At 44.6% G+C, this 27,676-nt stretch overlaps 2 protein-coding genes across 4 annotated transcripts; both read left to right on the top strand.

The window, feature by feature from the left end:
- The first annotated feature begins 218 nt into the window (after window positions 1–218).
- On the top strand, window positions 219–14,193 carry LOC309385193 (uncharacterized protein). 3 transcript variants are annotated; one of them, XM_081939359.1, is made up of 4 exons: window positions 219–437; window positions 4,413–5,153; window positions 8,696–8,822; window positions 12,952–14,193. In XM_081939359.1, exons 2-4 carry the CDS (start codon window positions 4,434–4,436, stop codon window positions 14,052–14,054), a joined length of 1,950 nt encoding a protein of 649 aa, XP_081795485.1. In that variant the 5' UTR covers window positions 219–437; window positions 4,413–4,433; the 3' UTR covers window positions 14,055–14,193. The 3 variants fall into 3 exon arrangements, with proteins under 3 accessions (XP_081795485.1, XP_081795484.1, XP_081795483.1); XM_081939358.1 differs by having other exon boundaries at window positions 4,408–5,153; window positions 8,696–8,810; XM_081939357.1 differs by having other exon boundaries at window positions 220–437; window positions 4,408–5,153.
- Window positions 14,194–15,767: 1,574 nt separating this feature from the next.
- On the top strand, window positions 15,768–26,290 carry LOC309385189 (tigger transposable element-derived protein 1-like). Its single transcript, XM_081939338.1, has 5 exons — window positions 15,768–15,917; window positions 16,903–17,426; window positions 18,965–20,861; window positions 23,201–23,320; window positions 25,074–26,290. Exons 2-4 carry the CDS (start codon window positions 16,920–16,922, stop codon window positions 23,314–23,316), a joined length of 2,520 nt encoding a protein of 839 aa, XP_081795464.1. The 5' UTR covers window positions 15,768–15,917; window positions 16,903–16,919; the 3' UTR covers window positions 23,317–23,320; window positions 25,074–26,290.
- Window positions 26,291–27,676: the final 1,386 nt, after the last annotated feature.

The following is a 27,676-nucleotide window of genomic DNA, read 5'->3' as shown; positions in this document are numbered from 1 at the left end:
GCAAACTCGCCCCCTCCCCCCTTCGCGCGTCCGCCAAAACCCGGGCACGTGCCAGTCCTTCGGACTCGCCCGCACGCCCCCCCCCTCCTCCCCCGCAGGGCTTCGCTCGGCCGCCCCTGGCGCTCCCGCGCCTGCGCCAGTTCCCTTTTCGCAAAAGGTTAAAGGCACCGAGCTCTCCTGCCTAGAAAGGTCCAGATTTGTGGCGGGAGGGGAGAGGGGGGGGCTGGGTGGAAATGGGTGGGAAGGGTCGTCGTCTCCGCCACCGCCGCCGCCGCCTCCTCCTCCTCCTTCCTGTCCTGGCTCCGGCTCCTTCCTCCCTCGGTGAGAAGCTGCCCTTTGTATGCTTCTCCATCCCGGGTGCCATGGAGAGGGTCACCCATTCCTGAAAGTTGGGATGGAGCGGCGGAGAGGCGCGATGCAAAGGCTGCAAAGGGAAGGTGAGTGCCAGCCGGGAGGGGAAGCCCGGGCTGGGGGGAGAAGGCTTTGCAAGGGCTGCAGGCAGGGGAAAAGAAGATCTGGCCGGGCACCATAGGAGTTGTAGTCCGGCCAGCCGCTCCAGCAGGCAGCGCGCTTTTGCTGCAGCATTTGCTCGGCTGCAAAGCCGCCCTGCGCGCAATTGCTCGGCTGCGAGCCACCCTTGCTGGAAGACCTCTTGAGTAGGCGATGTGTGTTGATTTGTGTGACGATGTGCCGCCCTGGCAGGGTCGGTTTTTCTTCCCGTGACTTTGGGGTGTGATTTTTTAAAGCCCGCCTCTCCCCCCCCCAGAGAGAAAGTAAGAAACTTACTTTGATCCGGGATCCTTGATCAGGAAATAAGATCGCACTTAGGGAGGGGGGGGGGGAAACAATTTAGGTTCAATCCTGCCCTTGCTTGTCCAGAAGTTTTGCTAAGGTCCGTAAATGATTTCAGGTTGAGTGATATAAACAACCAAGTTTCCCACCTGCTCAGTAATCCGAGTTTGGTAAACATTAGCCATGAAGGAGTGGGAAATGAGGAACAAACCATCAAAATACATAGGAATGGTATTATTAAAGCGCAGGGGAGGTATTATAAAACCGTGCAAAAGCTGCTATCCCAGAATATTTCTAAATCGGCCTTAGCTTTTAACTTGGAATGCCTCACTTTATTCAAAACGTACACTGGATCAAAATAAAATGAATTGTACGGATCCGGTGTAACATTCAAAATAAAGAGAGCTGTAATTAAATTCAATAATGAAAAGAATCAGGAGTCTAGTTTTTAATCCACAATCCAACTGGTTAATTTTCTCCCAATTTTTGGAGCTTCCCTAGATTGCTTTTAATGGTTTTCTAAAGGACTGAAACCACTATTTTATTTTTCATAAGCATCTTTTAAAAAACAAAACAGCTGAAGTGCCTGCAGCCAAACTGATTATAAAAAAATAAAAAATATGATTCCTGCCTCCAAATCAATGCTTACCCTGTTGTAGAAATGACAGATCCAAAATTCATTTTAAAAGGGAAAAAATGTCCTTTTTTGGCAATTGTTTTGATGAAACAATCAGGAAAGGGGCACATGCATGCTTTAAATATAAGCCTTGTTTTTTCCTCTCACCCTTTTTTTCTGGATTTTTAAAACTATGTTGCCCAATAAAGAATCTTGGAAAGTTACAAAGTATTTTGGAAAGTTTCAGTTGGCCTAATAAAGCAGAAATGGTCATCCTTCCAGATATGAATGTCCTACAACAATCCCTCACAATGGTCAGGTTTGCTGGGAGTTGCCCTGAATAACTTTGCTGATTCTCCATCTCTACAATAAAGGTATCCTCAGAATTTGGATTAACTGGCCTGGTGTTTGCTCCTTAAGTAGCAATTGGAGACCCCTGCTGATCTATTCAAACCCATCCAATAGTGGAATAATAGATCCTAATCTACTTTTTATCCATCCCAGGCTACACTGATTATACAGCGATGAGGGATAAACTGGGGTTTTTTTCCTCCTGAGTTCTCTCAAAATCTTCTATTCCAAGATCTATTTCCATTTTTACTAAATCCTCAAGGCCCATCTATTGTTAATAGTGAGACTCTGTTCCTGCAGCTGTCCCTCAGGTAACCTGTGCCATGCAACCACAGAACTAAATCGGAACTATTTAGGGTATGAAGATGGATTTAGTTTTTAGCTCCAAACAGCTCTGGAATTCTAGGTGGTTGCACTAAACACCAGCCAGTCAACCTGCTAGTTAGGCCAAGCAAATTGGGACAAGAGCATTAACAGCGGATTAATTTCTTCCTCCTGCTGCCAATGCAGAGATTGACCTGGAATGGCCCTGCAAAAATCAGAACCTCTGTAATGTAGGACCTTTCGTCTCTCTTTTCCTTTTTTTTCCACAAACATAAACTCCATGAAAATGGAGCAGAGGAAAATGGGATGTACCAAATAGGATTGGTAAATTTCCCCCGGTTTTGTCCACAATAGTACTGCCCACAATCAGGCCCACTATAGCAGTGTTTTTCAACCTTGGCAACTTGAAGATGTCTGGACTTCAACTCCAAGAATTCCCCAGCCAGCATTCGCTGGCTGGGGAATTCTTGGAGTTGAAGTCCAGACATCTTCAAGTTGCCAAGGTTGAGAAACCCTGCACTATAGGATCCAGGACTGCAGTAAAAAGAAGCCAGAAGATATGCCATCCGGTGTACTTTCTACCAGGAGTGTGTATGTGTAAAACTGCCCTGGTTTGAATGGGTTGTCTGACAGCTTAGTGCCAGTTTGCAGTGGCAGCTGTTTTCTCTGACATAGTAGCTGAGTTGGTTGGGCATCTTATGCAACTGTAATCTTAGAATTAAAGACCAAGGTGGTTCTCATTCCATTTTGAGTACAAGGATTTTTTTTCCCCCAGTGTCAGAAAAAAAAATCGTAGTTGTTGAAATCGTTTAGTCGTTCCTTCCTAAAAATCTGTTCTGTGGTTTTCTTTGCAAGCATCTTTTTGGGCACTCTAAATTGAGGGATGCAAAATTATTGTTGCTCTGTCTAAAACAATAGGAGAAAAATCACTGGGGGTTAGAACCTCTTGCAGATCTTCAGGTAAGTTGGAATAGATTGTTTGATAAATCATTCTGATTTCTGTAATTAGAGACACCAGTGCAATGTTTCTCAACCTAGCCAATTTCAACTCCCAGACTTCTCTGGCCAACCTGCTGGCTGGGGAATTCTGGGAGTTGAAGTCTGCAAGTTGGAAAATGGCCAAGATTGAGAAACACTGCATTAGTGATTAGACCTGGAAGATTCTGCTTGCATAGGAAAATCATAGAATTGAAAAAGCCCAACTTCATTCCTGTGTGTGGACCCAAATTAAAACTGATATACAGGCAGTCCTCGGCTTCAAACAATTCATTTAGTGACAGCTACAAGGGCACTGAAAAAAGAGACTTATGACCGTATTTCACACGACCGTTGCAGCAATCCCAAGGTCACATGATCAAAATTCAGATGCTTGCCAACTGGTTCATATTTATGGGGTTGGAATGTCCTGGGGGGGTCATGTGACCAGCTTGTGACCTTCTGACAAGCAAAGTCAATGGGGAATCCAGATTCACTCAACCATGTTCAGTGGAACAGCTTGCCTGCAGAAGTTATGAATGCCCCAACATTGGAAGTCTTTAAGAAGATGTTGAATAGCCATTTGTCTGAAATGGTATAGAGTTTCCTGCCTAGGCAGGGGGTTGGACTAGAAGACCTCCAAGGTCCCTTCCAACTCTGCTATTGTATTGTATTATGTTACTAATGTAACAAATGTAGTGATACACTTAACAACTGTGGCAAGGAAAGTCATAAAATGGGTCAAAACCCACTTAACAAATGTTTCACTTAGCAGCTTAAATTTTTGGGCTCAATTGGGGTCATAACTCAAGGACTACCTGTAGATGACTGTTTTAATATGTATTTCTGCTGAAGTACAAATAGCCTTGGCATTAAGTGGGTGAGTAAAAGCATTGAAAGAATCCAATCATTTTTTTTAATGCAGTGATTTTTCTCCCTTCTATTTAGCAGAATAATGTAAATTGTCCCAGAAGAGAAGGAAAAGAGTATCTGAAACATTTATATTAAAATAAATATTTAGAACTCAGGATTCCTGAGGAATTTTGCCTTTTTCTGAACTGGCCAGTAGCACTCTTTCTTGCTTGTACAAAGGGGTAGCAGTGATTTGCACTCCCACAATCTTACCACAATTCTCATAATATCCCATAGAGAAGATTCGTCTTCTCATATTCCTAATCTTACTTATAGCCTGAGGATAAAACTAGAGCCTTTGAGGTCAATCTGCCTGACATTAGCTGCTCCCTAAAGTATTTAGGTTATTTTAAAAGCCACTTTCAAGTACAACATAGGGTTGAAATGTACAGTAGACACCAAACTGCAGTCATCATCAGGCAATTTTCTTTTTCCAGTTCAGATTGTCCAGCCAGCAACTAAGATGGCATCGTGTCACCTGTGGGGTCCAAAGCTCCACGCAAACCAAGGGGAAAGAAACTCTCATATTCTCCGTGGGGAAACTGCAAAAAACATCCTGACAGGGGCAGCTCTACTGCAGAACAGGCAGGGACTGGACATAGGCCTGCAAGAGGGCCAGAAAACTCAACATCAGAAAGGATTGGCAATGGTGCCTTCTCTTTACTCTGTTTGGAGACCATCCCGGTTGTTCGAGTCGGTCTCCGAGGAGGACATGATGGCATTCAAGGCTTCCTACCGGATGATGAAGCAGCCCAACCAGTTGTCCAAGGAAGGGCGTCCAATGGGGAGGCCGATCGTGCAGGGCCTCAGCAGGGAACCACAGAAAGCACCCGAAAACCTGACAAGATCGGGGCCTTTGAAAGAGCAGACCTCGACTGAGGTCGACCCTGAGAGCTTGGAGATAAAACGCCAACATTTCCGGCATTTCTGCTACCAGGAAATCGAGGGCCCTCGAGCGGTCTTGAACGAACTCCAGGAGCTTTGTCGCCAGTGGCTTCTGCCGGAGAGGCGCACCAAGGAACAAATTGTGGATCTGGTGATCCTGGAGCAGTTCCTGACCATCTTGCCACTGGAGATGCAGATCTGGGTCTGTAAAAGTGGTCCGGCCACGTGTTCTCAGGCCTTGGCCCTAGCAGAAAAGTTCCTCCTCCGGTTGCAAGAAACGGAGTCTGGTAAAGAAAAGGTAGGAGCGTAGTTCAAAGACAGCCTACAACAGGCTCTTCCAATGTCACAGTTTTGAGATGGGACTTCAAAATGTGGCCTTGTGGGAAGTCTACAAAATATAGACAGGTATTCTCACTAAGGTATATCGTTTAGCAACCAAATGTGGCTCAAATTCTGCCAATTCTTGTGGCCCTTAATTTCTAAACGTGCGTCTGCTATGAAAAAGCCAAATAGAGTTTGAGGTTGCAGACAGGAGGAATATTGTTTCCAAATCATGTGAATTAATATAGGGCTTTCCATCTATTTTGCATTGAGGAGATCCCTTATGGGTTTGCACAATACACAACATGCTCTCTCTGGGTTGTTTTTTTTTTAATTAGCTCAGTCTCCTGATTCAGTTTAGGCTCCAATGACAATAATTGTATGAATGCAGCATACTTTTAAGTGAATTGTGTGAACCCAGCTACCAAGACTATCCCTGAAAGTTCATCCAAAGAAACTGGAATTTGTTCCGAGAAAGGCATCCGGGGAGGTTGATCAAGGTGAAACCCCCAGGAGAGGATAAGGGAACTGGGTATGTTTAATCTAAAGAAAAGAAAACTTTGGGATGACGCCTGACAAAATGTTGACGTGATGAGCATTTAGTGGACTTAAGAGACAAGCAAATGCATTTCTGTGCAGTTATTCCACCTGTGCAGTCAGTAAATAATAAATAAATAAATAAAATTTTATTTGTTAGCCGCACCCTCTCCCGAAGGACTCGGGGCGGCATACAATAAAAAACATATAAAATACAAATATGGACAATACAAAGACAAAATAGACATATACGTGGAGGAGGTAGACAGATGGATGGAAACAATTAAAATCACAGTTTAAAATCCCCTAAATACAATCACAAAATTTAAAAACCCGTCAGGAGCGATATCATCAAACTATGGTTGAGCCAGGCCAGCTACTTGGAATAGGTGGGTCTTGAGCTTTACACGGAAGGCGCAGAGGTCAGAGGTAATCCTAATATCCGGGGGGAGGTCATTCCACAGGGCTGGGCCCGCCACAGAGAAGGCTCTGCTCCTAGGCGCCGCCCCCCGGCACTGTCTGGTGGACGGCACCTGGAGAAGTCCCTCTCTGTGTGAGCGAATTGGTCGCAGGGATGTATGGGGCAGAATACGATCCCGCAGTTGCATTCACTGAAATTTATGTTAATATTATGACATCTGTGGTGGTTTATACCAGCGGCCCCCAACCTTTGGGGCACCAGGGACCAGTTCCGTGGAGAGAGGATTTTCTGTGGACTGGAGGGGGGCATAGTTTCATGTGCTGCCTGCAGCCTATGGATGGGGCTTCGCTTGTTTGTGTGGCCAGGTTTCTGGCATGCCAGTACAAAGGCCAGGGGTTGGGGACCCCTGGTTTATACCATTTGCAGGATGACATAGGTCAGGGGTGTCCAAACTTGGCAACTTTAAGACTTGTGGACTTCAACTCCCAGAATTCCCCAGCCGTCTTAAAGTTGCCAAGTTTGGACACCCCTGACATAGGTAGTCCAGGATCGTACATCTCTGCAATATGTCTCCTCGTGCCTCTTTTTTTTAAAAAATGAACTGCATATAAATCTGGGCTGCGCCAACAGAAACAACGACAAAGCATTGAGGACTGGATTTACCAGCATTTTTAGGGCATTTCAAGGAGCGTAAAGCAATAATTTATCTGTTTGTTTTGATTTAGGTGTCCCTCAGCTACAATATCAGGGCTGCCTCCGTTCAATCCCTAGAAAAGAAAGCCCTTTGGCTCCGTAGGTTAGAGAAAAGGTACTTTTACGAGGAACAGCAAAGCCCAGGCAAGATCTAAAGAAAATTCATGGAAAGCAATCAGCTAAAGCCAACCCCAGAGCCATCATCCCCGTTCCCCCCCCCCCCTCAGTAGTCAGGCAACCAGAGTTCAATCGTCAGTCAGGTAAATGTTTTGGGAAGTCTCTGGTCCAGGGGCACCGTTCCTCCTTCCTACACTCCTTGGCCTTGAAAATTGCTAGACAACTCTGGCCTCCCTGAGACCAGGCCTTCTCACAGCTTCTCAGAAAGTTCACTTCCACCAGCTGCATGTTTCTTATCCAAGATGCCCAGTGCTCCACACACACACACAGTTTCCATGGCAGCTGGCAGCAAGTTTGAAAGAAAGCAAAAATGCAGGCTGACATACAATCAATGAACAGTCAAAACAGGAACAAGTTGGGATTGGTGGTTCAATACAAAAACAGATGCCAAAAAGGCACATGTAGAAATAGGCAGCTGTGGCAGAGTAGTTATTTAATGTTATTTGGAAAGTAAAGTACCGATCGTCCTTGACGTACAATCATTTGTTTAGACACTGTTCAAAGGTATGTTTTGTTGGCGGTGAAAAAAAAATGACTTCGTTCGTTCGTCCAATTTCTATAGCTGCCCAACTCAACCAAGAGACTCTGGGTGACTTACAACCATCGCAGTGTTCCTTCAGTCACATGATCCAAAATGAGGCTCTTGCGACTAGCAGGAATTTATGACATCCCTGGGTCACGAGATAGCCACTTGTGACCTACCCAGGAAGCTTCTGACACGTAAAGTCAATGGGGGAAGCCAGATACACTGAATTTAACTAATGTAGCAAGAAAGGTCATAAAAATTGACCCAATTCATTGAATGACTGCATTGCTTAGCAAATAAAATTCTGGTCCTAATGGTCGTAAGTTGAGGACTTCCTGTCGAAAACCAAATGACCCCCAAAAAGAGTATAATCAGGCAATTTTTTGATGAGTTGGAAAGCAGGCCTGGCTGTGACAATGGAAGTTTGGTTCATTGGACTAAAGCAGGGGTCTCCAAACATGGCAGCTTTAAGACTTGTGGACTTCAACTCCCAGGATTCCCTAGCCAGCTATGCTAGCTTCCTTAGCATAGCTGGCTAGGGAATTCTGGAAGTTAAAGTTCACAATTCTTAAAGCTGCCAAGTTTGAAGACCTCTGGACTAAAGGAAATTGGAGATACGTAGGGGAAGAATATGGGAACGTGGTGACTCAGTGGCTAAAATGTTGGGTTTGTCGATCAGAAAGGTCGGCAGTTCGGCGGTTCAAATCCCTAGTGCTGCGTAACTGCGTGAGCTCCTGTTACTTGTCCCAGTTTCTGCCAACCTAACAGTTCAAAAGCATGTAAAAATGCAAGTAGAACAATAGGAACCACCTTTGGTGGGAAGGTAACAGTGTTCTGTGCGCCTTCGGCATTTAGTCATGCTGGCCACATGACCACGAAGACGTCTTCGGACAGCGCTGGCTCTTTGGTTTTGAAATTGAGATGAGTACCACCCCCTAGAGTCAGGAACAACTAGTACATATGTGCGAGGGGAACCTTTACCTAGGGGAAGACAAGTTATATGATCTTCCATCCTTTTTTTTCCATTATAAAAATCTGACGAAGGATCCTTGATTCTCTTCTTCCAAACAAACTTGCTTAATTTCTTTTAAAGCAGCTGACCATATCAAAGCCTTCTGCCTATATCTTGACTAATCGGGCACATTTGCTGTCTTTTTTCCTTCAGGTGCCCGGACTTCTAGAAGAGGAATTGGTGAATTCCCCCCCATCGGAACGTGATCCCTCAGTTACTGTGGAAAACTGTATCTCCATAGATGAGGAGGAAGATGAAGCCATCTTGGGTAAGACTGAAGGTCTGTGTTCATCAACATCTTCTTCAAGAAACCAGGCCCAAGAAAGACAAAGGGAGGACTGACTTGCATAAACCTTAATTGAAATCCAGAATTTGCCACTGTAATTTGTGGGTAGTAAAGCCTGTTCAGTTTTTGTGCAGTTGCTGATCTCTTTTACTTGTAGTGAAGATCAATATTTAGAGCCAATCAGCCTTTGGACATGTGGAGAAGATTGGTCTAATCCAGTGATGGCGAACCTATGGCATGCGTGCCACAAGTGGCACGCGGAGCCATTTGTCAGGGCACGCGAGGCACTGAGTTCACCTTTTTAAAAGCCATTTTTCCCCCTCCCCAGGCTCCAGAGGCTTTATAGGAGCCTGGGGAGGGCGAAAAGAGCCTCCACCCCCCCCCCCCCCCGAGGCCCTCCGGAGGCTTTAGGGACCGTCCGGAGGCTTCCCTGAAGCCTTCGGAACACTTAAAACCACCTTCTGAGCAAAGTCACTTCCGGGTTGCTCGGAGGGTCGTTTTAAGCGTTCCGAAGGCTTCAGGGACCGTCCGGAGGCTTCCCTGACACTGAAGCCTCCGGAGGGCCTCTGGGGGGGCGGGGGATGCTCTTTTCGCCCTCCCCAGGCTCCTATAAAGCCTCTGGAGCCTGGGGAGGGCGAAAAAAGCATGTAAAAATGGGGGGGGTGTCACGCGTTGTGCGCGCATGCGCACTGGGGGGTCACGCGTTGCATTATGGGTGCGGCATGCCCGCACACGACCCCCCTGGGCTCCCGCAGGTGAGCCAAAAAAGGTTCGCCATCGCTGGTCTAATCTGTTCTGATTAAATAATTCAAAGGAAAACAATGGGACACGGATACTATTTTCTTCTTCTTTGGAGTTAAAAAAACTGGGCTTCTTTCCCCTGGCAGGAAGTGGCTCGGGGCTTTGTGATACTGGAATTGCTGTGTGTGCACCCAATATATTATTTTTCTTCAAGAGACCTCATGGCATCTCCCGCAATATATGCTCCTATATACCATCTTCCCCAGCCTTTTGTCCCTCAGACGCCTTGATGGGAAATTCCTAGGTTAAATAGCCAGCATGCCAGATGCATCTATAATACAATAGAGTAGAGAAAAAAGAACATTTTCAGAGCAAAAAAATAGTCAGCATAAGAAAGGTATCAGCTGTCTTGGGAGGGCATTTAACATTTGCAGCTATACTCCCTACCCATCTCAAAATATTCAGCAGGAAAATTCTTAACTATATAGATTACAAGTAGTGAATAGGAAAAGTAAAATAATAAAGTTGTGGGGAAATTATAGAACATAAATAGGAAATGGGATGTCTTGGAAATTCTGGGTGGCTGAAATAGTAAAACAGTGTCTTCCAACCTCAGCCAAAAAACCCATGTCATTTGCCCCTCATAATCAGAAGCTTGGATAGACTGGTCAGGAGTTTTCCCATCTGTTACAGTATAGCTTAGGGCAGGGCTCTCATCCCTCTGCTGTGGCTCCCTATCGCCAGTCAGCTCCACAATTGATAGGGCTTTCGGTGGGAAGGAGGAGCCACGTCACGATGATGCAACGTGCAGTCTCGACACTCTGAGACCACCATTGACACTTTTGCCACTGGATAGTCCAGTTGGACCTAAACCGTCCCGTAGAGACAGTGATCAGGAAGACAAAGCCTTGCTGGTCTCAGGGACATCGCAAAGTCCCTGATTGACCCAAGGGAAGTTCTTCAAGCCGGGGTGTAAACAGGCAGCCCCCAGGCTGATTAAGTCGGAACGCTCCGGAAGGAAGTGAAAAAGAGAAAGTGAGTCCATCTGGTGAGACCTTTTTTCTATTTTGGAAAAACTGTCCAAAGAAACCTTTTTTTAAAAAAAAAGCCAAATCAGATCCTCAAGCAAGAATTAAGCTGCGAAATTAATTAATACTAGATTGCATTGGAAAGTTTTTTTTCTTTGTAACCATATTTTGTGGATTGAAATGCTCGTAACATTTTTCGTTTCTTCTTTTAAAGTGAACGGATCAACCTTTTTTTTTCCTCTGCTCTTTGTTACTTTATTTTTTGGATTTCTGGACTAAAACCTTCCTTTTTGTCTTTAACAATCCTTCCTATTACTTGTTATTAAATTTTATTAAAGAACTTTATTTCATCTAAGTCTGAGATAGTGAAAGTGAAAAGTAGCAACTAGCCACTCGGAAATCAGAAGCTGAAGTTTTTGAAACAATGTATCTCTCATTTTTTTCTCTTTGTTTTCACTGACTTTGTAGCAGAAGGGTTTGTAAATTGTTTATACAAACTGATGAAGAGCCAAGGGCACGAATTGTTTTTACAGGTGCCTGTGAGAACTATTTTGTCAGGGGAGAGAAAGGAGGAAAAAACAAAATAAAATAGAACCCTTCTCTTTTGAAGAGCACAAAAAAAACTTGTGCTTAAATCAATCTAAAATTAAAAAATAAAAGAGACTTGAAAGACTAGAGTGGCAGTGGCTATTAGTTTTTCTTTTCTTTCTTTTTTCTTTTTGAAACATGGATCAACATTCAGAGGAGGAAACCTTAAAATTTCAAAATATTTTGGCTGGAATTCTAAATTTATTGGAAGGATACGGGAGAATTGAGAAGAAGTTGGAAAAACTAGTATTTCTCACATCAAAATATGAAGGGGCTGGAGCCCCAAAAATTAAAGGGGAGAATGAAGATATAGAAGATAAGACAACTGATGGTTTTATTAATGGAGCAAATGTGGGTGAAAGTGGAATGAAGGGAACATGGAAGAGGGATTTCTACGAATTGGAGCTTTACTCCGGACTTCAAGATATAGAAGAGGAAAAAAGGGTAATGATGATGGACTTAAGAAAAGAAACTCTTTCAGAAGCACGATTGATAACCAACACAAACTAATTTTAAAAATAATTGGAGGGCAACGAGATTACCTGAGAGATCCTTTAAACAACAAAGTTTGGAGAGAAATCTATAAAAACCTTATAAAGGAGATAAAAAGAAGACTGACACCACAATTGGCAAGAGAGATAAGACTGTTTTCTTATTGGAAAGATACAGGTTGACAATGAAAGTTCTTAATAAAAAATTAATCAATCTTGGTTGAGCAATAAGTAGGAATTTAGTAACTTTTAGATTGTTTTAGATTGTTATTAAATGTTTATTCGTTAAAAATTAAATAACTATAATTAACAATAATGGAATGATAATGGATACAACTTAATGATATATATTATGTACTGCTAAACTAGTAAAAGAAATCTGGATATAGATTGCAAATTGTGACCTGGGAAAAAGACCTATAAATTTTACCAACAAACTTCTATTTAAGTTTTGTCATAAAGGTGTAATGTTGTATGTTTATTTTGGCTGTGATGAGAGGAGTTGGGATATAAATAATAAAGGACTTTTAGCTAATTATAATAACAACAAGGAAATGTTAATGGATATTGTTTAATAATATATACATGCTCTGGTATTGGTACAAGCAACTTGGATATAATAATCTAAACAGCGGGGGGGGGGGAAGCTTAGAAACTTTATCAATTGATTTTTACTCAGAATATGTCATAAAAGTGTAATGTTATTGGAGGATTTTTGAAATAGCTAACAAGGGCCATTATGTGGTTGTGTTTGTAAGTATGAATAAGTTCAGGCAGAAGCACGTTCAAATAATTCTAGTCAAATGAGAATTGAGATATATTGATGGTAAGATATATAAAGATTTTTGATTTAAAGTGTATAATCTATTATGAACTACAAGTAATGACTACGGAAGAAATGCACGAAGGTTATTTGTAACCAATCGACACGCTTTCTACAAGATGTATTGAAGGATGATTCTTTTTTTGTGTTTTTGTTCAATTAAAGTAAAAAAAAAAACTTAAAAGATAGGGCTTTTGGTTAGGTAGAGGAAAAAGGATGCTGCGCTAGGAGGATACTCTATGATGGGGGAACCGGACTTTCAGTTGGCTCCAAAATTGAATGGTGGGGTGGGGGCTTCCAGTTAGCATCTTTGTGGCTCTTTGAGTGTTTAAGGTTGCCGGCCCCTGGCTTAGGGTGAAGGCGGCCCTTTGACCTGTCCAGCAAGTTCAGTTTGAACATCTAGCCAATGAATCTTCATGCTTTTTCATGGGTTGTTTGCTTGCTTCTTTCAGAACCTAAGGAGTCTGCACAGGACAACCAGAAACAAAACACCCTTCTGCTGGGAATATCGGAGCCAATGGAGTGGGGCATCCCTTTAGAAAAAATCACAGGAAAGTTGATATCCAATCCTGAGCTAGAAGAGGTTCACAGGAGCCACCAGGTCCACTACCCAGGGAAAAGTATAAAACAGGCTCGCCGTTTGGTTGAAAGTGAGAGGAGCTGTCAAGAGGCACCCGTCAGCCATAATAAGAAGAAGAAGACAATGACAACCAAGGCCGTGGGTGAAAATGGCCTATGTCCAAGCCTGGGTTTGTTTAAGAATCAGAAGGTACAGACTGAGAAAGTGCAGCGATGCAGCCCTTGTGAGGAACGGTTGTCTAAAAAGTCAAGCTCAGGGACGCAGGAGAAAGCCGGTGCTGGAGAGCCGCCATCAAAAGGCTGGCCACGTGAGAGTGACTTGCCCAAGCGTAGCGCCGCCCTAAGACGGGACGAAGAAGGACCCGAAAACCAAGAGATAGTCTGCAAGTGTAAGGCTAAGAGGAAAAGCCCCGAGAGCAGGCGTTTGCCTCAGCCTAGCTCTGCTCACTTGGGAGCGCCGCCGAAGGGAGAAAAGCCGGCCAAAGGCACCCCCTGCCGGAAAAGGCTCTCCTGGGAAACTCCTTTTCCGAGTCTTGACAAAACTGATCCGGGGGGAAAACCGCACCACTGCTTCGAATGTGGTAAGAGTTTTAGCCAGAAAGGCAACCTCAACATCCACAAGAAATCCCACACGGGGGAGAAGCCGTACCCTTGCTTGGAGTGTGGGAAGCGCTTCGTGACCAACTCTCGGCTGCTGACCCACAAGCGGGTGCACACAGGCGAGAAGCCATACAACTGTTCGTACTGCGGCAACAACTTCAGCCAGCTGGCGCACCTGGTTCAGCACCAGCGGAGGCACACCGGGGAGAAGCCGTACAGCTGCCCCTACTGTGGGAAGAGCTTCAGCGTCAAAGCCAACCTGATCACGCACCAGCGCACCCACACGGGGGAGAAGCCGTACGAGTGCCCTGAGTGCCCCAAAAGCTTCGTTTCCAGCTCTGATCTTAAAAAACATAAAAAGGTGCACGCTGTATAGGTGTGTGTCCATGAGTAGACCTAAGAATGATCACCTTCGTTCTCCCCTTTATAGTAGGTGGAGACGCCCTTGAGTATTTTTAGTGCACTGTGAGGATTAAACTAATAAAGGTTCCTTTTTTTAAAAAAAATCACAAAAAGAGATTGATCCGGCTTGTGCATCTTACATTTTTTTCTCTTCTCTCTCGTCTGTGTATTTTTATTGATCTCACTGTGTATGTTGTGGGGTTGTGTGTTTTTTGTCTACCTTTGACTATTCTGAGAAAGGATGACTTTTAAGAATACATCATTATCTGGGATTTTCTGCCATTGGATGCAGGCAGCTTTAAAGGCTATGGCACAAAAGGGGGAGGAGAAGGGGGGGGGGAGGATATTTCTATCCGGCAAAGTCTGTTGTGTGCTTTCATCGAAATAAATTTACGTTAGATGTATTTATCTGATCCAGAAGGATACATTTCCACAGCTAACCCAGACAATTGCTGGGAATTTGGTTGGGGGATCTGGAATCTATACTTATCAAGGTTGGAAATCATTAATCTACATTAGTGTTTTCTAACCATGGAACTTGAAGACGTGGAGACTTTAGCTGCCAATTGCCATAATAGCTGGGGAACTCTGGGAGCTGAAGGCCACACATCAAATTGCCAAGATTGAGAAATACTGGTCTACACAATGCACTTCCTTAAAGTGCCCTTGAAGGTGGTGACAGATTGCAGTTTCCATTAGCCATGCTGAGCTTTGAAAAGCACTTTGGGAGTGGATCTAGCCAGGTCCACCCTGGCAGCCATTTTGGGAGAACATCTACAAGATTTCAAAACAAGCCCAGAGTTTGCCTGCTTCTTCTGATCTGGCGCTCAACCTGTTTTCAGAAGCTGAGACAGAGAGATTTCTTTCCTAAACCAGAGGGAGCATCACAAGCACAGGCAGTCCTCGACTTTAGTGACCATTCAAAGTTATGGCACTGAAAAAAAGTCGTAAATTGAGGACTACCTGTACTTGGTTCTGCCTTCTGGATCAAAAGAGGAAAACTCCCAATTGTACTGTTAAAAAGCTCCAGGGAAAGATTTTTTTAAATCTTCATGATCCACTAAATGCCCAAACAGTATTATAACCAAGCATGTTAAAGTTGTGTTTTGCAAACCCAGAGAGTTGGGTTTGAGTTCATTACACAAGATTCCTTGTGTGTCCAAATCAGGCTTGGTAAACAATTCTGTTCTATTTTCTATTCTATTCTCTAATTTGTATTTATTCTTATTTCTATTATGTTCTGTTCCGTTCTATTCTGTTCCCAATGTTGTGTGAAATCTTCACCAGCACATGCGGTAGGGAAATCTTAATTCGAACGAAACGTATCTTTTATACCCACGGAAATTTTTATCTCTCTCTCACACACAGACACACACACAAGAGTTCACTCGCTCGGTTGATTGATTTTATATCCCGCCTCTCCTGTCCTGGATGGCAATGAATAGAATAGAATTCTTTATTGGTCAAGTCTGATTGGACACACAAGGAATTTATCAATGCTGCGGAACGGGGCGAGTTCCTACCGCGCGCACCTCCCAACCCCCCCCCACGTGACGACAACCAACGCCTGTTTTTAACTCTTCAAGTTAAACAACCCCGGCGCGAGCCTCGAGGCCTTCCTCGCGCGCGCGCGCGCGCGGCCGAAGCGAGCGAGCGCGAGGAACAAAAAAAAAAAAAAACCAGCCGGCGAAACAGTTAAAGCCATAGAGCGGCGGGGTCTAGAGAGGTGTCGCCGAAGAGGCGCCCAGCTCGGCCTCTCTTCCCCACCCCCCACACCACTATCCCCACCCCCTCCCGTTCCGAAAAAGAACGCGAGGCTGCAGCCCGATCGGGAAAGGTAAGGCGCATGGCAAAAGCAAAGCGACAATAATAATAATGATAACGCTAGGAATACTAATAATAATAGCGGCGGGCAGGGCGAGAATAATGGGGAAAGCATTGCCGGGGTAGGGTGGGGGGTGGGTTGCAATGCAAAGCAAATGAAGCAACTCCTCGTTTTGCAAATCAGTTGGGGGGGGGGGGAGAAAAAGTAATGCGGAAGCGGTGAACAAATGTTCGCGGCAGTGCAACCTCCTTGTCGTGTGTGTATATATATATATGATCGTGTGTATGTATGTGTATAATATATATAATATATATATTATTGCTGGTTCCCCCCCACCCCCGATCTCGAGAAAAGTCATTGAACCGGGCTTTGGTGGGCTTGCAAACCGGCAGTTTAAAACCCACCAGGCCGTAAAAGTCAATCGGTGGAGAAAGAAAGAAGCAAGAAGCTTTTCTCTCCCCACCACCTTTGAAAGGGCCTGATCTCTCCTCGTCCCCCAAACAGCAACAAAAAGACAAAAGAAGGAAGGGAGCTCTGGTCGCGATCTTGGCCGGACTTTGTATGGAAAGGGGCCCCTTCACCCGGGAAAGGCCCCGGATCCTCCGCAAGGGAGTCCCCCGGGTGCGGGTGGGGGGCGATCGTGGGGCGGGTGGGGAGAAAAAGGCCTCTGGAGGGAAGGACGCTGGAGGGGAGACCCGGGATGGGCGGCCCACGTGGCTTCTTCGACCCAGCTCGGAACCCGGCCCGTTTATTCAACTTTTAGGGAGTCCCTTAAAAAGCAACACCTACACAATCCCATCGAAGGGAGGAAATCTGGCTTTAATTCAACGAGGTGATTTAATTCCGCAACTCTTAAAAAGAGAGATTGAAGAGGTAGAAAAGGGGTCTTTCCCCCTTCCTTAACAACATGGGGGGGGGACCTCCGTGCCTTCTCTGTAACGACAACAACAAAAATGTTTCCTTCTTCCTTTTCTTTTCCCTCTCCTGGAACGGCAAGGGAGGAGAACAGCAACTATGGAGGAACAGGAACTTGTGGTGCATGAGGAGGAGGTGGTGGAAGAAGAAGAAGAAGAGGAGGAAGAAGGAGGAGGAGGAGGAACTGAGAGAGAGGAAGGGGAGCCCATCGTGGTCCAAGTGAAGACCATTGAGGATTTTTTGAACAGGGGCAGCCTGCCCCACATCAAGACAGAATCGGAGGAGGAAAGCCACCGATATTGGGACTCGGAATGGCACGAATTCTTGAAAAACGTGGCCTGGCTGTCTCCGGGCCCGTCTCCGCCTCCGTCGGAGGAAGATGTCCGAGATTTCCAGGCCTCCTTGGGGAGAGTCAGGGAAGAGGCACGGGAGGGGAGCTCCGGAGAAGCCACACGAGATCCGAGCGTCCGCGGGAAAGCCTGGATAGGCAGAAAAAAGCTGGATTCCTGCCGGAAGATGAAAGAGACGCTGGAGAAGATGGGGATGGAGAGACAGTGGCCCCTGCATCTCAAGCAGTTCTGCCCCCAGGAGGTGGAGAGGGCCCAGGTGAGAATCCGGTCCCTAAAGCTGGAAAGAGTGGGCGGGGGGGGGTTATGGAGGAGGAAGGAGGAGAGAATACAAAGGTGGTACAAGAGGCCAGGAAAACCATTAACCTGTGAAATTGTGTTACTAATCAGTTGTACCAGTAGTAGCAGAATTTGGGTTTCTGTTCTGTTTGGACTGTGTATGTTGGTGAGAAAATTAAGCTTTTCATTGTTTTATTGCTGTACTATACAAGTAGTCCTCGACTTACAACGGCTCGCCAAGTTAAAATGGCACTTTGAAAAAGTGCCTGGTGATAGGTTTTTTTCACACTTAAAACAACCGTTGCGGTAGCCCCATGATCACATGATCCAAATTCAGATCATGATTCATATTTATGACCATTGCACTGTCATAAATTCATACTTGGGCAATGGTCATAAACATGAATCATGATCTGATGGCTGTTAAGTGAATCTCCATTTAATGATTGCATGATTCCCTCTCCAACTGTCATAAATGGAGAAGCCAGATTCACTTAACAACCGTGTTACCATCTGAACTGTGAAGTGATTCACTTAACTGTGGCAGGAAAGGTTGTAAAATGTGGCAAAACTCACTTAAGAAATATCTCACTTAACAACAGAAATTTTGGGCTCAATTGTAGTTGAGGACTGCCTCATATTTTCTTTCTCACTTTCTTTTTCCTTCCCTTAATTTCCTATTTTTGTTTTTCTTTGTATTTTATACATTGATAAAACAATAAAAAATCAAAGAGGTATGTTAAGTAAAGGACTATCTCTATTGGTGAACAGTTGCTTACTCAGGTAGCAGCTAAATGAGAAGTGGCTATATTTTGTCTTGTGAACTCAGGATTATTTTATAAAAAGCCAGCCAAAAGTTTGTATCTGAAGACGTCATCTCCTGTTTTGCAGGAAATTGCCCAGAATGAGGTGCAGCCACTCCCTGTTTAGCAACTACTTTGTTTTAATGACCATTCAGAAATATGATAGCACAGGTAGTCCTCGACTTACAACAGTTCATTTAATGGCCGTTCAAAGTTACCACTGCACCGAAAAAAAGAGACGTATACTACTTTACATACAACTATTGCAGCGTCCCCAGGGTCATGTGATCAAAATTCAAATGCTTTATAACTGACTCATATTTATGACAATTGCCAATGTCCCGGGATCGCATTTTATGACCTCCTGATAAGCAAAGTCAATTGGAAAGCCAGATTAACTTAACAACCATGTTACTAATTTACCAGTTGGAGTGATCCACTTAACAATTGTGACAAGAAGGGTTGTAAAGGGGGGGCAAAATTCACATAACAAACGTCTCACTTACCAACAAAAATGTTGGGACTCTGTTGTATTTGTAAGTTGAGGGCTACCTGTAATACCTAATTAATTTTGTGACCGCTATGAGCATTTACAACTTCGCATCTTCACACTCTCTCAGTCAACGTATTTGCTATTAGAGCTAGCAACACATATAGCCCGCCCTTATTTTTATTTGCTTGTTTACATGTTGATATGTTTATATCCCATACCAAGCTGCCTGCAAAGAGAAAGAACGCCAATACCCCCGATGGAATAAGAAAGAAGCAAAGAAAAGTCATCAGCCTCAATTTGAAGATGAAGATCATCAAAGCGTATGCCGATGGGAAGAAAGTGACGAATATAGCTCGAGAAGAAGGCCTGGCCCATTCGACCATCTCCGCCATTTTGAAGGACAAGGAAAGGATCAGAGAGGCCATAAAAGGATCCTCGGGAATGAATGTAAGTATAACAAGGCAGCGAAAAGGCCTCATCCACGAAATGGAGAAACTCCTCATCCTCTGGATCGAAGATCAGATACAGAAGAGGCTTCCGGTAAGCCTCGTCCTCATTCAGAACAAGGCGCGCAGCATTTTCTCCACGCTGAAAGAACGAGCAGGCGAGGAGTGCACCGAAACCTTCACGGCCAGCCGCGGCTGGTTTATGCGATTCCAGCAAAGGTTTCGTTACCAGAAAACGCACGTGTCAGGGGAAACTGCCACCGGTGACGAAGAAGTTGCCAAACGTTTTCTGAACGAACTTGATGAGATCATAACAGAAGGGAACTATTTTCCCGCCCAGATATTCAACATGGACGAAACTGGGTTGTACTGGAAAAGAATGCCGGAGCGAACCTACATACACAAAGAGGCCCAGGCAATGCCTGGGTGCAAAGCATTCAAAGACAAAGTAACTGTACTATTGGGCGGAAATGTTGCCGGATTCAAGCTGAAGCCATTTGTAATCTTCAAATCTGACCACTCCTGTATGTTCAAAAACATTAGCAAAACCACACTGCCCATTTATTACCGATCCGATCCAAAGGCCTGGATAACGCCCATTCTCTTTGACGATTGGTTTATGAATTGCTTCATTCCCCAAGTAAAGGAATATTGTTGGCAAAAGGGGATCCCGTTTAGAATTCTTCTGCTCTTAAGCAAAGCACCTGGATATCCCCCAGATCTTGGCAGTCTCCACCCTAATGTAAAGGTAATATATCTACCCCAAAACACCTCCGTGCTCCTACAGCCTATGAGCCAGGGAGCTCTCTTAGCATTCAAGGCCTACTATTTGCACGAAGTGTTTGCCAGAGCCTTAGCCACAATGGAAAATGAGAGCATAACACTGAGCGAGTTTTGGAAAAGCTACAATATCCTGGATTGCATTGAAATCATCGCGGCAGCGTGGCAGGATGTTAGCGTGAAATGCATGCAAGGGATTTGGAAAAAGTGCTTGAAATGTTTTGCTGCTCTCGCAGATAATTTGGAGGAATTTGACCAGCACCAAAATTTAGACGAAATAAATAAGAACATTTTGGCGCTCACCAAATCCCTCGATTTGGAGGTGGAGGCTGAAGACGTGCAGAGTTTGATCACGTACACGGAGGGAGAGCTTTCCAACGAAGATTTAATTGAATTGAAAGAAGAACTGGAAGAGCAGAAGGTTGTGGAAGAAGAAGTTGAGAAGGAAGAAAAGAAAGAAGAGCGGAAAGAAGAAGAAGAAGAAGAAGAAGTGAAAAAAGTTGTCGAGGTTCAGCCCAAGACGTTCAGTCTGAGAAGATTGGCTAGCGTTTTCTCAGGGGTGAACAAAATTTTATCAGAATTGGAGAGCATGGATCCAGACGTGGAACGTTTTAGACGGGTGCACTGGGAAATGCGTGAAATTTTAAAGTGCTATCGGGAAATATATGAAGAAAAAAGGAAAGAAAGTGTGGAAAGCAGACATAGTGGGTTCCTCAAGAAAGTTGTTTCTTCCCCAGTTCCAGTCCCCTCCCTCTTACCGTTCCGATCGACAGTAATAGAGCATCCTGATGATCCTCAGCCATCGACTAGTTATGCCAGAGGATCTGCCGTTCCTGAAAACTCGGAAAACCATGAATCTTTCAAAAGATATAGATCCGATTTGATGTTTACAGGTATTGTAATTTTAAAATCTGATTTTGTAGTCTTTTTTTTTTTTTTTTTTAAATTATTATGGGGTGAGGGGGGGGGGGAAACTTTTTGGGTGTCTTCCAAGTCTTTGTTGACTTGGACTGGCACCAATAAAGGAGACTCTTTGTAACTCAGGGTTGAAATGAGGGGTGCTCTCCGAGCGTGGTTGTTACTTGGTTGTTATTAGTACACTTGATGATTGTCAAGGAATATAATTCAAACCTTTGTAATTAATGATGATGGATCGTGGCTTTTCCTGGCAGTATACTTCTGAATAAGCAAAAATAAACCCGAAGCAAGCAAGATCTAATAAAAACATGTTTCATATAAAAGAAAGTAAAAATACAAGCTTGCTAACTGAATTAATTACATCTTGGCAAGAGCTATGCGCCTGCCTCCTTGGCAGGCGAACAGAAGATCAGAAGAGGAAGTTAAGAAGGAATGTGTAAGTGCATGCGCAGTAAATCATTGTCAGATAAGAACTGTGACCTGCGCAGTAAATCTTCAGCACAGCTAGCAAACCAAAATAAACGCAGTGACAATGATGTTACCTAGTTTGGGCCATGAAATGCCTGCAAGAAAATAACCAAGCTCGGAGACCATCAAGGACCTTTCATTCTCGGATGGAGCCTTGCATTTTCTTGGCAAGATTTGTTATTTCGTTCCTAGGGCAGAACTAGAATTCAGATTCTCTTGCTTTTTTAGCCACGGTGGTCCTTGGATTAAGACTAGTTAGTGACTATTCTAACTTGGGGTGGTCCTGAAAGAAGAGATTTAAGACTTGTCCTTGGAGTTCTAGTGATTGTAGTGTTCCCACAGCTATGTGATTACACTTTCTACCAGCTTCCCACAAGCAAAGTCAATGGGGAAGCTGGTAGGAAGTTGGAATTTGCAGTCACGTGAGCTCCTTACTTAACATCGGCAAGCTGGACTGCCAAAATTGCTGCTGTGGAGCAGCGCAGTCGTGACACCTTGTGCCATGGTAAGCTGAGCACTATCTGTAAACCAAACTGGCTCTCAACACAATCTTAAAATTTTGTACTTAACATAATAAATCAACTTTTCATGCACTTAGTTTCCATTTAACCTTTTAAAAAATTGCATAATGTTCCCTTTTCATACTAGCATCTCGGTTGGAGTTGGTCGTTACGCTATAGAGTTACAGTCAATTGTTTTCTGCACTTCTGTGCCATTTCATCTACAATCTCATTACAAAATGGCGGCCCAAACGAATTCAGTGCTGCTAACCACCTTGACAGAGCTGACGGAGGCTACTTCCTTTCCTTTGTCATATTAGCTGTAGAAGAAATAAAAGTATTTTTATTAAAGGTAAAGGTTCCCCTCGCACATATGTGCTAGTCGTTCCCGACTCTAGGGGGCGGTGCTCATCTCTGTTTCAAAGCCGAAGAGCCAGCGCTGTCCGAAGATGTTTCCAAGGTCATGTGGCCGGCATGACTAAACGGCAAAGGCACACAGAACGCTGTTACCTTCCCACCAAAGGTGGTCCCTATTTTTCTACTTGCATTTTTACGTGCTTTCGAACTGCTAGGTTGGCAGAAGCTGGGACAAGTCACGGGAGCTCGCTCTGTTATGCGGCGGTAGGGATTCGAACCGCCAAACTGCTGATGTTTCTGATCGACAAGCTCAGCGTCTTAGCCACTGAGCCACCGCATCCCTTTTTTATTTTTGTTAAGGGCATGCAAATTGCATCTATAAGTACTCCAAAATTGGAACCATCCAATTTACAACCATCTGGTCGTAAGTTGTTGGGAGTTGTGAATTGAGGCATTCACATGACTGGACAAAATGTGGGGTTTTTTTTTTTTAAAAAAAAACTTTTTTTGTAGTGGTCATTAAAGCAAATCACACAGTCCTTCAGCAAATGGCATGGACGTTAAGTAAACCCCTTGTTCTGAGTGGGAATCTTTTGTCAAAACCCAGCAAAACTGCGGGGAAAACATGTCAGATGATAGTCATGTGACTTCAAGATGCTGCAAGCTGTCACAAGCAGCCCAAAAACAGCCCAACCAAGTGCCAAGAGATCCCCGCAACATTTTACTGTGGCCAGAAGTGCTTTACATAAAACGACTGGTTGTAAGTCAAGAACAACTCGTTTTCCCATTCTGACTTATTTTGTGATCTATTGGCAAATACATACTTCAAAATTGACTCTAGAAAAGTAACTTTTGGGCATTAAATCTCCAAATTGGAGCCCCTCTTTCCAGCTGGTTTGAGGGTTACTCATTTAAGCCTAGTGCGTAACTGCTGCAGGGCTTGTTTTTCTTGAATTACGTTTCCTTTTCCTTTCCTTTTTTTTTTTTAGTCATCCCAAAGAATACGATGCTAAAATCTCCAAAACGGGAAGAAGAGGCCTTTGAGATTGTAAAGGTGAAGATTCCCATGGATATAAAGCAAGAGAGTGATGGTGAAGCCAACTAATTTGGTAAGGATGCAGATTAGTCAATCGTTGGAAACATTCATGGGGTGCTTTGAGCCCAGATGCTCTCTTTTTGAAGCCCAGGGAAACGGCTTCAAAATCCGTCTTGCAGAGCTGCATCAACCATGGTGCTGTCTTTCACATCTGACAGTTCACCAAGCCAAATGCCATTTCCCGGAGAGGAAAATTGTCCCAGTTTCCATCTTGGAATTTTTGATTCCTAGAATCTTTGGTTGAAAGGGTCAGGTTGCACAGGATGGGGAAGACCTGACCCCTAGAAAAACAAGACTGTAGAGACTTGCTGCCAGTTAAACGTATCATATTGGACTAGCTGCCCACTTAAGTTCCCATCTTCTGTCTGGTGGACCTATCACTTGATGGATCGATTATGTGCCATCAACTGAATGTTGTCTATTAGCAGCCACATAGATTTTCTCTGTGGCAAGATCTTGGTAAACCTCTTGGTAAAGATGATAGATTCTTAGGTTGGGAGGAGGCCTGGAAATCCAAACAGTTGCATAGGGTAGGAATCAGAGGTGATATTCTACCGGTTCGGACTGGATCGGCCAAACTGGTAGCGGAAGTCGGTGGCCCCGCCCAGTTGCCCCGGCTCTATGGCATCCATTTAGGCCCTTTTTTCGCCAAAAGCTCATGCACAGAGATGTGCGTTCTCATATTTGCGAATCAGTAGGGAAGGTAAGTGAATACCACCGCTGGTGGAATCCAAATTCAGTCACCCCACCCCCACAGCTATTTAGTTTCTGCCTGATCTTAAGGAAGGGGAGCGTCCCACCCTTCTGGCCCACTGCTTTACCTGTCCTTTTGCACAGATTGATGAGGAATGAAGGTTTCTGGGAATTGAAGTGTAGCCACCTAGGGAAGGCTGAGCTTAGTTATAACCTACTTTGATTGGCTTATACTGTTGCATGTACCAAAGCCGTCATGGCTGTACTTTGTTAGTGAGTAAGCCCACTGGTGTTTAATAAGAAATATATTTCAGTAAATCAGTGGCTTAGTCCTAGAAGAGGATGTTATTAATGATGAGGTCCTCCCAAATTAGAATAGAATAGAATTCTTTATTGGCCAAGTGTGATTGGACACCCAAGGAATTTGTCTTTGGTGCATATGCTCTCAGTGTACATAAAAGAAAATATATATTCATCACAAATCATAAGGTACAACACTTAATGATAGTCATAGGGTACAAATAAGCAATCAAATCATATTATGAAACAATCAATATAAATCGTAAGGATACAAGCAACAAAGTTACAGTCATACAGTCATAAGTGGGAGGAGATGGGTGATAGGAACAATGAGAAGGTTAATAGTAGTGCAGACTTTGTAAATAGTTTGACAGTGTTGAGAGAATATTGCAAGCTACGATGATAGTTAAAATATTAGTGAGTGAGCCCATTCATTCTGTTTAATTTTTTAAAAATTTAAATAAATTGGTGGCTTAGTGACATGTGAACTGTTCTCTATTGCTCTAGAAGAGAGTCTTCTTGATGTTGAAGTCCTCCCATGCTGGGGTCTTCAGATAGTGTTGAAAACCATCAAATGAGCATGATTGAATTTAGGATTTCTTAGATCAAGCAGGAGGGGAAGATGAGGTGGCCTTTTAGAGACAAGGTCAATTGGAAGAGGAAAGAGGAGGCATGTGAGGAGACCCAGGAACACAAGAACTCACAGCAGAAGTTGTTTGTAAATACATTGTGGGGAGAAAAGCTACATAAATATATTTTCCTCTTTCTCTCAGAATATGAACTGATATTAAAAGAGAAGACTTTCCAGGTGGGAAGATCTGAAGAAATAGACATTTGCAAGAGTTTGGAGGGAATCAAAAGCTTGTATTTCTGGGGTTCTGGGGTTAAAGAAAAGTGAATAAATCCACCGGGAGCACAAAGGCATTTAGGAAAGAAAGCCAGTGAAGCCTGAAGATGATGATGATCAAAAGTTACAAGAACCAATTTCCAGCGTGGCAAAAATGAAATAAAATTCGGAATTCAGAGGAGCCAGAGATGGTGCGCAACCCACAGTGTTCCAGCTACTACACATCTTCAAGGATAAACTGCATAAATACTTACACTGTTAGAAAATGAACAGCAAGCTTCCCGTCATTCAGCAGGGGAGCACTTCCTCAGCAAGAAAAAAAAAGGGGGTATTATTTGCTCACAATATGGGAAATTTTGGTTGCAAAACAAACCTCATGAAGAACAGCAAGATCCACACAGCAAAGAAGCCATATAAATGTCCAGACTACCGCAAAAGCTTCATTGGTCAGATGCCCTCATCAGAGACAATGAATGCTTCAAGTGTTGAAGAAGCTTCCGGATCAGTTGCCACCTAAAGCTCCGTAAAAGGATGCACGCGGGTGAGAAGCCGCGCCAGTGTTTGGAAAGCTTCGATGAGAGAGCATCGCCGGCGAAGCGCAAGAGGACCCACACGAACGAAAGCCTTATAAGTGCTCCGAATGTGGCCAAAGTTTTCGGACCAGCTCCCAGTTGAAAATACACAAAAGGACACCCACACTGGCCAGACGCCATATCTGTGCTTAGACTACAGGCACTGATAACGATCCCCTTGAGGGTCAACACAGTAGAGAGACTGTACACACAGGTGCCCGAGTGTGGGAAGAGCTTTGTTTCTAGCTCACCTCTCAGGAAGCTTAGTATATAGTATACATCGCCAAGAAGCTGCATAAATGCTCCTCCTATGCGAAAAGCAGTAGTAGAAAATCCCAGCTTGGTGGTCCACGAACAGATTCATATCAGAGTTCTTCCACGTTTCATAGACACATCCACCCAAGAGGAACATCCTAGAGGGGCAGAGTCGGTGTTCAGGTCTAACATGCAGTCTCAGAGAGAGTGATAATGACGTTAGCATTGGAATAAAACAACAGACAGCTAAGAGTCAAGCACAAAGGGGCATCGGTGGCTTTTAAACATATTGATACATTAAAATGTTATAAAGAAGTCCTCGTTTCACACTGACGTTCTTTATGCTCTAGGATTGCAGGCAGGTTAGAAATAACCTTTCCGCCCCTCCGGAAATCTCGGAAGAGATTTCTGAGCCGAGATTAGAAAACAATAAGATTATCTGTAAGGGCTGTTGCCGTGTGGGGTGTGACTCCTTGGTGAATACACTTTGGCCTCTGGAGATTTTAGGAAAGGAGCTACAGCCTAACAGTATAGTACAGTGATGGGTAACCTTGTTGTCCTCGCATGCGTGCACGACAGTGTCTATGTGCGTGGCCACACCCGTAATGCAATGTGTGTACGACACTCCCCGTACACACTGCCCACCTGTGCATGCGTGTGCGAAACCCCCCCATGCCCCGTTTTAACCTAGCAGGCATTCCTGAAACGACCTGGGACCGGGAGGGGAGGGGGAACACCACAAAAAAACCCCATCTGTGGCCTGTTTTGGGCCCAGGAGGCCTCCCTGAAGCCTCCTGGGATGGGGGGGAGGGCGGGGGAACACCGCACCCCCCCTTGCCTGTGCCCTGTTTTGGGCCGAGGAGGCCTCCCTGAAGCCTTCTGGGACCCAAAACGGACATTGAGGGGAAGCGCAGCATCCTCCCTTCGCCTGTGGCCTGTTTTGGGCCCAGGAGGCCTCCCTGAAGCCTCCTGGGACCCAAAACGGACCGTGAGGGGGAACACTGCACCCCCCTTGCCTGTGGCCTGTTTTGGGCACAGGAAGCCTCCCTGAAGCATCCTGGGACCAAGGGGGGAGGACGGGGGAACACCGCAACCCCTCCTCCCGCCTGTGGCTTGTTTTGGGCCCAGGAGGCCTCCCTGAAGCCTCCTGGGACCCAAAACGGACCGTGAGGGGAAGCGCAGCATCCTCCCACACTCCCCCTGCCCCCGCGCATGTACACGTGACCCTCCCATGCATGCACGACCCCCCCATGCACATGCGCACGCATCTCCCACATGTGGCAGAGACCCAAATTTCAGCTGGCCAGCAGGAGGTGCATTCGCACGCGTGGTGGAACCGAGCTGGGGGACGGCTCGCGTGCCCATAGAGAGGGCTAAGCGTGGCACAGGTTCACCATCACAGGTATAGTGGAACCTATTTTGCAGAGAATATTTGGGTGGCAAAAACAGGGTTGTTATCAAAGTGCCCTCATAGGCCTATACCCATTCTTCCACCTTCAGATTTCACCAAGACCGGCTCTACTTGCCACTTAAATCAATCAATCAATCCCATGATAAGATTGCCACTTTGTGTCTTTGGTAGTCACTTGATGTTTTACATTTGTTTATGTGAGCAATTTATATGGCTGCCTTTCTCATAACAGGACCAGAGTTAAAATGAAAAATAATCCAGATCAGTGTTTCAGTAGATGAGAATATCTCT

The sequence above is a fragment of the Natrix helvetica genome (assembly GCF_964273705.1).
Source record: "Natrix helvetica genome assembly, chromosome: 1".
NCBI classification, from domain to species: Eukaryota; Metazoa; Chordata; class Lepidosauria; order Squamata; family Natricidae; genus Natrix; species Natrix helvetica.
This window is presented reverse-complemented; position numbering and strand designations above follow the sequence as displayed.